Source organism: Bos javanicus, chromosome 10 (assembly GCF_032452875.1).
Source record: "Bos javanicus breed banteng chromosome 10, ARS-OSU_banteng_1.0, whole genome shotgun sequence".
NCBI classification, from domain to species: domain Eukaryota; kingdom Metazoa; phylum Chordata; class Mammalia; order Artiodactyla; family Bovidae; genus Bos; species Bos javanicus.
In genome coordinates this window covers 83613987-83625667 of record NC_083877.1, presented here as the reverse complement: position 1 = coordinate 83625667, position 11681 = coordinate 83613987, and the positions used below count along the sequence as shown (strand labels likewise).

General features: G+C 51.0%; 1 protein-coding gene across 13 annotated transcripts in view; it reads right to left on the bottom strand.

Annotated features, from left to right (window-relative positions):
• Window positions 1-638: 638 nt before the first annotated feature.
• The window catches only part of RGS6 (regulator of G protein signaling 6), a 625171-nt gene continuing 614128 nt past the window's right edge, over window positions 639-11681 (bottom strand). For 11 of the 13 annotated variants that reach the window (XM_061429323.1, XM_061429321.1, XM_061429324.1 and 8 more), the window contains one exon: window positions 639-11554. In XM_061429323.1, the coding sequence (XP_061285307.1) occupies window positions 11388-11554 (167 nt within the window). In that variant the 3' untranslated portion in view covers window positions 639-11387. The remainder of the gene's footprint in view (window positions 11555-11681) is intronic. The other 2 variants (XM_061429330.1, XM_061429336.1) reach the window with 2 other exon arrangements.

The following is an 11681-nucleotide window of genomic DNA, read 5'->3' as shown; positions in this document are numbered from 1 at the left end:
CCAGGATGGGTTTATGAGGGAGGCAAGCAGAGAGCCAGCAGAAGGTGTTGGAGTTGGTTTAGGAAAATTCTGGGTGCAGCCAAACAGCAGTGCAAAGACCTTCATCCTGGGGAAGATGGAGGGAGGTGTCTTTGGTTGGAGAAGAAGTAGAGAGGAGTTATATGTCTTTTCTGGACTTCAATCAAACCCTCTTCCTGTACAGCTCTCAGGCTGGAAGAAAACATAGAAATCATTTAGTCCAGTGGTTCTTATCTGCCTGTGTATCAGAATCACCTGGGATTTTTTCCAGTTTTATTGAGATTTAATTGACACATAACATTATGTTAGTTTAAGGTATATAGCAGAATGGTTTTATTCATGTATATATTGTGAAAAGGTCACCACAATAAGTTTAGTTAACATCCATCACCTCAAATACTTACAAGTTTTTTCTTATGATGAGAGCTTGTGAGATTTACTCTCTTAGAACTTTCCAGTATATAACACATTTATTGTTAACCATAGTTTGCATGCTGTAGATAGATCCTCAGAACTTATCTTATAATGCGGGGTTCATACCTTTTGGCCACCTTCACCCAAGTCCCCCACTCCTTACCCCTGCATCTGGCAACCACCAATCTGTTCTCTGTTTCTACAAGTTTGGTTTTTTTTTTTTTTTCAGATTCTACATGTAAGTGAGATTATGCGGTATTTTTGCCTAACATTTCATTCCACCCATGTTGTCTAAAATGGTAGGATTTTCTTCTATGGCTGAATAATATTCCATTGTGTATATACACCATGTTTTCTTCATCCATTCATTCATTGACGGGAGCTTAGGCTGTTTCTATATCTTTACTATTGTAAATAAATCTGCAGTGAACATGGGAGTGGGCTTCTGTGATGGTTCAGTGGTACAGAACCCACCTGTCAATGCAGGAGACAGGGTTTTGATCCCTGGGTTGAGCAGATCCCCGGGAGTAGGAAATGGCAACCCACTCCAGTATTCTCGCCTGGGAAAAAACCCATGGACTGAGGCGCCTGGTGGGCTCCAGTCCATTGGGTCAAGAGATTTGGGCTTGTTGTAAACAGCAACAACCACGGGAGTCCAAGTACCTCTTCAACACAGTGATTTCATATCCTCTGGATATATACCCTGTAGTGGAACTGCTGGATCTTGTGGTAGTTCTGTTAAGTTTTTGAGCAATTCCATACTGTTTTGTATAGTGGCTGCACTAATTTATCTTCCTACCAACAGTGCACAAGGGTTCCCTTTTCTCCACATCCTCGGTAGCACTTGTTATCTCTTATCTTTTTGACAATAGCCACTCTAACAGGTATAAGAAGGTATCTCACTGTTAGAACAGCTGTTTTCATTTGAGTTTCCCTGATGACTAGTGATGTTGAGCGTCTTTTCAAGCACCCTTTGGCCAATTGTGTTTCTTCTTTGGAGGAATGTCTGTTCAGCTCCTCTGCCCATTTTTAAATTGGGCCGTTTGTCTTTTTGTTATTGAGTTGCATGAGTTCTTTATGTATTTTGGCTATGAACTCCCTATATATATGCTGTGCAAATGTGGCCTCTCGTTTCATAGGTTGCCTTTCATTTTGTTCATAGCTTCCTTTGCTGTGCAGATAGGATTATTTATGAAAAACAGACATTCCTGGGGTTCTTCTCAGAACTTCTCATTTGGAACCTCCAGAGGTGGGGCCTGACTGTCTTTAACTTTTCCCCAGGTGGGGTGGGGCTGGGCTGCCATGAGCTGCCTAAGGCCACACAGCAAATGGTAGCAAATGCAAGGCTAGCACAGGAGTCTTCTGACTCCATCCAGGACATTGCCGGAATGTGCCTGAATGTCCCTGGGGCTTAAAGCTTTGGAAACAAGGCTCATATTGGATGCAGGAGAGTGTTGAGTGGATGGCTTATCTTGCAGACTGCTAATCCACCTAATTTAATTATTTCCCTACATGGGGGCTTGAATTCTGAGCACAGGCAGAGATGGCTGAAATGAACCACTTTCTCTGGGACGACCCGGCACCTGCTCACCTTGCCTTTGACGCTAGGCAGGACTTCAGATTTGTCTGTGGCTACCTTCCCCTGCTCTCTCTAGGGAGCAGCCCTGTTCTCTTGCTGACTTAGAAAAACAGGCTTGGATCTCTTCCTGGTCTACAGCTATTTCACCTCCCTTCATTCCTCCTTCCCTTCCTCTTCTCCCCTCCCCTCCTCCCCCAGTAGCTTTACTGGAATATGATTCACATACCATACAATTCACTCAATTAAGTGTGTAAGTCAATCGTCTTTAGTATACTCACAGAGTTGGAGTTGTGCAAACCTCACCACAATCAATTCTAGAACATTTCATTACCCCTAATAGAAACCCCATACCCATTAGCAGTGACCACCACCCGCCCCCCAAACCTAGGCAATCACAAATCTACTTCCTGTATCTATAGATTGGTCTATTCCGCACATTCCATCTAAATGAAATTGTCTTTGGTGACTGGCTTTTTCTTAGCATGTTTTTCAAGGCTCATTCACACTGTATTATGTATCGGTACTGCGTTCCTTTTTATAGCCAAATAATACTCCCTTGTATGGATGTGTCACATTTTGTTTATGCATTTATCAATTGACATTTATCAATTTATATTATTTCTACTTTTTTGGTCATTGTAAATAATGCTGCTATGAACATTAGTCTTCAAATTTTTGTATAGCTATAGTTTTTTCTCCTAGGTACATACCTAGGAGTGGAACTGCTGGGTCACATGCAACTCCATGTTTATCTTTTTGAGGAGTTGCCAGACTTTTCTAAAGTGGCTGAAGCATTTTACAGTCCCACCAGCAGTCTATGAGAACTCCAATTTCTCCACACCCTCACCAACATTTGTTATCATCTGTCTCTTTAGTTATAGCCATCTTAGTGGGTGCCAAGTGGCATCTCATTGTGTTTTTGATTTCCATTTCTCTGATGGCTAATGAGGCTGAGTTTTTCTTTTCATGATCCTGGTTGACCATTTGTATATCTTCTACAGAGGAATGTCTATAGAGATCTTTTGCCTGTTGGTAGGGGATCTATGAGGGTCTTCCCTGATGGCTCAGCAGGCAAAGAATTCTCCTGCAATGCAGCAGACACAGGAGATTCAGGTTCGATCCCTGGGTCAGGAAGATTTTTGGAGGAGGGTATGGCAACTCACTCCAGCATTCTTGCCTAGAGAATCCCATGGACAGAGAATACTGGCAGGCTACAGTCCCAAGGATTGCAAAGAGCTGGACAACTGAGCTGAGTGACTAAGCATGCATGCAGGCAGAAGGGCCATGAAGCACTTCTTGCTCAGTGAATCAATGATGCCTGGCTCCAATATGCACTATTGCTCCCCTTTGTTTCAAGTTGGTGATGGACAGGGAGGCCCGGCATGCTGCGTTCCATGGGGTCACAAAGAGTCGGACATGACTGAGTGACTGAACTGAATTGAACTGAAGCTGCTTTTTTTGAAGGAGGAAATGGCAACCCATTCCAGTATTCTTGCCTGGAGAATTCAATGGACAGAGGAGCCTAGCAGGCTATAGTCCATGGGGTCGCAAAGAGACACGATTAAAGTGATTTAGCACTAAGTTGCTTCTGTTAGGTGAGGAATCATGCATTGTCCTCATGGTGCAGGTTCTGGGATCATGTGCTTCCTCATATAGGGGCTCATGGACTTTGAGGGATTAAAGAGATAACTTTTTACTGAAGAAATCGTGGCCAAGGGGCCTGAGGGGTGGATGGCAGTGAGGGCCTGGACAGCAGGCCTGGATCTTCCACCTTCTCTTGGTCTTGCCTCTCTGGGCCTCCGTTTCTTTCTTTTTTATTTTCAATATTTATTTATTTGGCCACACCAGGTCTTAGCTGTGGCACATGGGGTCTCCCATCTTCGTGCAATCTTTAGTTGTGGCATTCGCGCTCTTAGCAGCAACTTGTGGGATCTCGTTCCCTGATCAGGGAGCGAATCTGGGCCCCCTGCATTGGGAGAGCAGAGTCCGAGCCACTGGATCACCAGGGAAGTTCCCTGGGCCTCAGTTTCTTCATGGATAAAAACAACATTGAGGAATGTACTACTGATCTAAGCAATAACATGAATTGTACAAAGTGACACAAGCCAGACACAAGAGGCCAATACTGTTTGATCCTCTTCATGGGTCTTTCTGAAAGAGGTGAACTACAGGATCAGAAAATAGATCAATAGCTGCCAGGAATGGGGTAGGGGAGAGGGGATTAACCATGAAGGAATTGTGGGGATGATAGAATTACTCTCTGGATTTGGGGCTGGTGGTTAGTTACATCATTGTATAAATTGGTCAAAACTTGTAACTATATCTAAAAACGGGTGTGTAATTATACTTCAATAAACAATCAAAATGTAAAACACACATGCATACACTCATACGCACATACACACACTCACAATTGGACAAGAAAATCTCCAAGGAACTCTCAGTGCTGATACTCACTGATTCTGTACTATGGGTGTGGTCATGGGAACGGTGGCAGCAAGAGATACCCAGGGCCTTCTCTAGTTTTTAAACTTTTCCCTGATCCCACCTCCTCCTCTCCAACTCAAGAGTCTTCATTGCCTTAATGGGAGAAAGAGGGAAAACAGGCTGTGTTGGTGTGCTGGGCCATTTTAGGAATAAGGCCCTTCCTGTGGGAGGTGGGTGTGTCCATGCGGCTGATGGATGTTCTCTGAGGATGAAGGCATTGGCCAGTCACTCATCCTGGGTCTGAGGTCTGAGTTGTTGTTATTGCCGTTTAGTCACTAAATCATGTCCTACTCTTTGCGACCCCGTAGACTGTAGCATGCCAGGCTCCTCTAATCATGGGATTTCCCAGACAAGGATATTGGAGTGGGTTGCCATTTCCTTCTCCAGGGGATCTTCCCAACCAGGGATCGAACCTGCATCTCCTGCATTGGCGGGAGGACTCTTTACCACTGAGCCAGCTGGGAAGCCCCTGAAGTCTGAGTGAGCACCACAAAATGCAATATTTCTGAACAAGAGCTCAGAATCCAAATCCCAGTGAAGCAGCCACGGAGGCTTGTCAGACAAGCAGGAGTGCAGATGGTGAACTCACACTTCCGCTTCCGTTTTCCTCCAGCGCCTGCAGAAGGAAGCCTCCCCAGCCCAATGCTCCCCAAACCCTCTCCCCTTCACCCCCACGTCTCTGCCCTGCTACTTACTGAGGCCTAATGTGGGATTACTGATTGAGGCCCTTCAGGTTACACACAGGGAGGGAACAAGGCCCTCTCCGGGAAGAAGAGAGCGAGGGGCCTGTCACAGGCAGAGAGAGACCACTCCTGCACAGGCAAACAAAACCCACACCCCTCTCTGGCAAGAAGGGCTGGGAAGCTGCCTAGCAGGGGGTTGCAAAGGCCCTCCACCTTCACCGCCTCTGCCTCCCAGAGCATCTCTCAGATGCAGCAACAGTTCATACCAGCACTCATTTCGTGAGTACTTACTATGTACCAGGCATAGGCGAAGTTCTCTACATTAATTCATGACTACCACAGGATTCTGAAATGCTTCTCCCTGGTTTACAGTGAAGGAAACCAGTGTTCAGACTGAGGTGTGTGTCCCAGCAGCTGCCATCAGGAGATGGCACTCGCTTTGCTGAAATAAGCCAGATGGGGCTGGGCCAGCCCAAGCCTCTGAGGGCATAGAGACCTGCCTTAAGGGCTAGAAGCCTCACAGAGAGCTCCAGGCCAGAGGGCACTCTCACCGGGGAACACACCCCACTCGAAGCCTCTTGAAAGCAAGCCAGAGCCAGCAGCCTCTCGTTGGCCTGCTCTGCGCTGTGCAGGTTGGGGAAATGTCCTATAACCCCTCACTGTGAATGCTGAAAGGAAGCCCGGGGAAGGGGACCAGGAGTGCAGACATGAGTCTGAGTAAACTCAGGGTAATAATGAAGGACGGGGAAGCCTGGCGTGCTGCAGTCCATGGGTTCACAGTCGGACACGCCTTAGTGACTGAGCAACAACCAAGGCAAGGGACAGCGTCATGCCCGTTCAGCCAGAAGTCCCCCAGAGGATGTGGGGAGAGAGGAGGCACTCAGGGGGAAAGCCAGAAAATCGTGGGTGGGCACAGCTTAGTGCTGTAATGGGCAGCCCCAAATGCCCACCTCCACCTTGGACCTCAAGCAGACCTCTGTCCTTGGTGGTCAGTGGGATTGTGTGCAGTGACAGGTTGCTGAACAAAGATCTGGAAATAAGCCAGAGGGCTGGGCTGGGAAGGAGGAGTTCTAGTTTTCTGGACGAGATGGACATGATCAGGGAGGACAGGAAAGTATGGCTGTTTTGTGGTGGGGCCAGGACCTGTAGTGGGGTCTGCTACACACCCGACACTGTAGGGGCTGTTGCAGGTGTGACCTTGGTCTTGACCTTGTGGGGCAGGAAGTCTTGCTCTGGGAGATGACTCAGGGGTTGGGAGACAAGTTCATTTCCCACGCCAATGGCACGGGAGACCCATTCCCACACTTGCGAGATCATTTCTACTTTCAGGAGCAGAGTTTCTGCCATGAAGCAAACTGGCAGGTGCCAGCCTCATCATTAAAGAATTGCAGTACCGTGGTTCCTTTTTATACCTCCTTCTCTTCCTCCCCTTGTCAGCCTGACTTCAGGTTCTCAGAGCCCTGCTGCTTTGGTGTGAGTGGAAGATGAGATTGTTGGTCGCTCAGGAAACCAAGACTCCCTGTAAAGATCCCCATCTGTGTGCAACAGACTTCCATCTTGGGACTTCAGTTAAGAAAGTCAGATTGGCCACTGAAAGTCAGCAATGGCCACTGCTGATGCTCACCAGGCCCCTGGGATTTATGGTCGGGCCCAGACAATGGGGCATAGAGACCACGCAGCCAAGGACATCCCGGCAGAGTCAGGGGCATTTTAGCCTTCCCGTGAAACAGTTGTCCTAACCTACTAGGAGGTATTCCCCACCGTAGAGCTTCTCAGCATCCTGCTTGGGAGTGAGGGGGAAACAGGCTGTGTGTGTGTTGGAGGGGGCGGGGAGGAGCGGGGAGGGGTGGTAGATATTTTTTTCTAGCGGTAAATCCTGCCCGACAAACCCCCAAACCAAGGAGCCACACAGAGTTAACTGGTTATAGTGGGTTCAAGTCATTTATTTGTAGACGGTACCAGCATGTTTGGTTCTGGGGTCCAATCCCCAAATTCCAGAAAAATAAACTAATGAGAACCACATGCACTATGAGAAGGCCATGCCGACGTGTCCGTGATCATGCGGTGAGTGGGCAGAGAATATAGACCGGGCACGCTCGGCGGGGCACAGGGCCTCCCTCCTCAGACAGCTGACAGCAGCTGGCTCTGAGCCCTCACGAGGGACTTAGGGGAGGGCCAAGGCCGGGTCGTGTGGACCCTGTCCCTTTACGGCCTGGGCCCCTTATTGCTACATTTGCTACTTTGCTACGTTATGGCCCCTGGGCTGTGCCCAGGGGGGCTGCCTTATCAGTGGGTGGTGCTAAGGAGTAGACTGCTGGCATCTGCTGTTGCCATGGTTACATGAGCACAGCCCTCTCTTCAGAGGGCCCTGTGGTGAGTTCTCAGGGATTCATTTGGCCACAATTGGACTGTGCCACACACGGTCCTTGCTATATACTCAGCTCAGCCAGCCCTTTTGGGGGGTGGTGACATGTTACTTCCCCCCTGGGACTTTTCAGCTCCTGGACTTTGCTGGAAGATCTCCCTTGCAGACTCAAAGACCAGCAGTGCTCAGTCTTTTCTGGGCTTTTGGAACAACTTCCTAGTGGCGGCTTTTGAAGCCCATGCACTTGAAGCATCATGAGAGGGGTGCGTTTTAGGAAAAGCATCAACCTCTACAACCAACCGAGGAGCCAGATGGGTGGTAGGCTCCTGGGTCATGCCCTATTGGTGAGGTAGTTTGAACACACCAGGAACCTCGCTACAGGGAAGGCCCCCAGAGCACATCCCCATGTGATTCACTGCTCAGAGAAGCAACTTGGAGTGCTAAGAGGTCCCTCCCAGGTGCTGGCCTGTACCCTTGGAAGGGGTGGCCCTGGAGCACAGTGCCTCTGATGGCCCTGGTGGGCTCAGCTTTGCTAAATTCCTGGGGCATAGCAACCCCTTCCCAGCAGGACAGAGCATCCCTTCCTGGAAAAGCAGAAGCTCTCTCCTCTGACCAGACAGCTCCTGCTGCTCTGCACAGGCCCTGTGGCTGCTGCTGGGCATTTACCCATGCCAATCTACAAGCTTGACTCTTCCCATACAGGCAAAGTCTATGCTAGTCAGATGCCCAGTGTCTGGCGCCTATGTGTCTGCCCCAACGGGTGGGTGGTCACTTCTAAGACGGCCCTGATGCTTTGGCTGTGGGGCTGCTGACATGGTATTCTGCTCTGTGAGCCCAAATCAGGAAGAGTTCCAGACCCAGAGACCATGCCCAGTCAGGGCACCTAAGGCAAGACAGGGCAAAAAAAAGCGAAGTTTGTTTTGCTACAGAACCTCCAGGAGTTGGTGATGGACAGGGAAGCCTGGCATGCTGCAGTCCATGGCGTCACAGAGTCGGACATGACTGAGTGATTGAACTGAACTCCTTCAAAAGTTTAATCTAGGTCTGAATTTTTGGTTGTGTCAACCAAGCCAGTGGGGAACTGGCCAAGACCAGATTTTCCAAGTGTGTGTGCTAAGTTGCTTCAGTTGTGTCCAACTCTGTGCGACCCTATGGACTATGGCCTTCCAGGCTTCTCTGTCCATGGGAATTTTCAGGCAAGAATACTGGAGCGGGTTGCCAGGCCCTCCTCCAGGGGATCTTCCCAACCCAGGGATTGAACTCGTGTCTCTGTCTCCTGCACTGGCAGGCAGTTTCTTTAACTGCCTGGGTTCTTTACCTAGCGCCACCTGGGAAACTTTCTCTAAATGTAGTTGCATTCTAAGGTCTGCATGGTAAACTGCCCTTGGACTAAGTGCCCAGCCTATGTGAACTAGGTCGAGTAGGCTGCCCTTGGATTAGCCAACTTGGGTGGCACAATCCTGTTCTCTCCCCCATTTCTGGGTGTGACCTGCTGGCGGGGGTGGCACGTGATGGTGGTCACAAGACAGAGTGTGCCTTGGTTGGGAGGCAGGATGAGGGGGTTATTGCTCTGGGTTTGAATCCATCCGAAATTGCCTTCACGTCTATCGAGCCTGCGGGATGTCCCCAGAGGTGTCAGGATGCCCTCAGCCCGCTCCTTCTCAGGGCTGCAGTCCACCTGTCTCTGACCCTTCTGGGGAGCTCCAGGGTAGGCGAAGCCTCAGGAACCTCAGCTGGGTGGCACCAACATCCTGGCCAGGGAGACCACCCGGGCCCTGACTGCAGCCAGGAGGAAGGACAGGAGGCAGCCAGGATCTTGCCCAGGATAACTAAGGGCACAGAGGGACCTGCTGTTCTAGAACTGCCAGTATCCACAGACCCTGTGCATCAGTGTCAGCATGGACGGGGCACCTTGGCAGGAGCTGCTTCCTTGGGGCAATGTTGGGTGCAGGGGAGCCTGAGCAACAGGAGATCGGTATGAAAAGCAAGGGGATTCAAAAGCATGTGATGAAGAGAGAAGGGGGGTCAACAGATCCCACAACATGGGAAAAGGCTTCAGGGAACTCATTTCCTCATCAAGCAGTTGCTCGATGTCTGCCAGGTGCCTGGTTTTGTGTCCAGGTCTCCTGGAACAAGCAAGGGTTGCAGGGACTGTCTGCCAGGAACCTGGGTATATAGCACCCCCTTGGAGACACTCTGAGGATGAAACAGAATGTCTCTAATTTCCACTGTACTTCTAAAAGAGACCAACTACTGCCATGGGGGAAACTGAGGTGCAGGGCTCAAGAATCCGCTGGGGTGCCACCATGATCACGACCCCTCATGCCCTCTGTGGCCCTGCTGTGAGGGATGGAAGCTGGTGCCCTGGGGACACAGCACAAAGGTGGGCTTGGAAAGGTGGTCCTAGAGGAGCACCCAGGAGGCAGTGCCTGCAAACAAGCTTATGAGACTCACCAGCTGGTGAATCTGCCCACGTAAGTAAAGAAATACCAGTGATCGCTGTTTTGCTTCTGTGTTTGCTGTTTATACAATCCCGAAGGATATTTTCTACCTCTGGCCAAGATACATCAAAGGAAGATGGTCATAGTAGTGGGGGGGAGAGGGTATGGGGGTGGGGTGGGTGAGTGTCTGAATTCAAGAGCACGTGGCTTATACCGCTCTGTCCGAGGGCTCATGGGAGTCACAATAATGACAGTGACATCAATGAGAGTAATAGCTACCATTTGCCAAGCACCTACTGTGCGCCAGGCACCTGACTCCGTGCTCTGCATGACTCCCCCGCCGCCAAGTTGGCAGATGGTCATTCTGACACACACAAGTGGATCTTATGTAGGTGTTTGCAGGCTGAGCTCTGTGCTTGCATTTCTCCATGATCACGGACATTGTGGAGGACAGCGCTTTTGCTAGGCCATCAGAGGACCAGTGGGTCCTGGCCTCCCCCCTGGGCACAGATTCTGCCCCGGCTTCAGATACAACTGAGACCTGGCCCCGGGGGCCCGGCCACACCCAGGACTCCCAGCCTGAATCCCCCAGCTCCCACGTGGGGCTGTCAGAGGGGAGGATCCCAAGGGCCCCCAAGTTAACCGCCACATTTATTTTAAGTAAGACACGCGGGGACACACCAAGGAGTGAGGGGCTGCAACAGAATAAATTACGAAATAATCAAAAATTTTAAAAGATGGTCAGGACCTTCAGGGCCGTTAAACCACAAGCTCTTTCATCGACATCAGTGCCTCCTCCGGTATTGGATCCTCAAGACGGTTGACGGGAGAGGGAGCAGCCGCCAGTGCCTTGTGGTGACCCCTTTGAAGGTGGCCTCAAAGGGGGTTGGAAGAACGTGAAGTGCTGCGATCCACGAGGTGGCTCAGTGCTGACGGTGTGATTTGGGGGGGCGGGGGCGTGGTGTGAGGGCAGCCCGGTTCGGCTCCTTACACGCGGTGGCCGCAGCGATGGGGCAGGCGGGAGGCAGCTGGGACACAGTGGTGTGACTGGGGCGGGCGCCGCGGGTGCACCACAGGCGGTGGGTTGTAATACTGAATGTGCTTGGGGGCGGCGGGTCCTCTCGAGTTCGAGTTTGCTGGAAGGTGTGATCCTCCAGACAGCGGGGAGGAGTATGATAGAATGGAACCTCAGGGGACAGTCACGGCAGGAGCCCCGCCGGGCGCTCTCCCCAGAACACGGGAGGGACTGGGGCCTCCTACAGAGCGAGGCGTCGGCGCACGACTGTACAAGGAGAGGGGTTTGTAAACAGGGGCCTCTGCCCCTCAGACCCCAGCCTCCGAGGGCTCTCTCTGGCCTCCCTCTGGTTCACGCTCCGCGTCTCCCCACCGTGGCCCGGCCCTCACTCCTTCTCCTTCACAGTGACCAAATCTCCCCGCAGGGATGCTCTGTCCGCGGACGTGGAGCGCCGCCGGCTGCCCGCGTGGTCCTCGGGCCCGGGCCCTGCGGCGGGGACCGTCAGGAGGACTGCATCAGGCCGGTGAGGCGCTTGCCCGCCAGTGACTTTCCCTGCAGAGACAGCGACAGAGGGCACCACAGGCACGCACGCACGCACGCACGCACACACGCACAGGACAGACACAGAGAGCCAGACAGGTGGGTTAATTGTTGCATGAGCCACGGAGGCTAAACCACT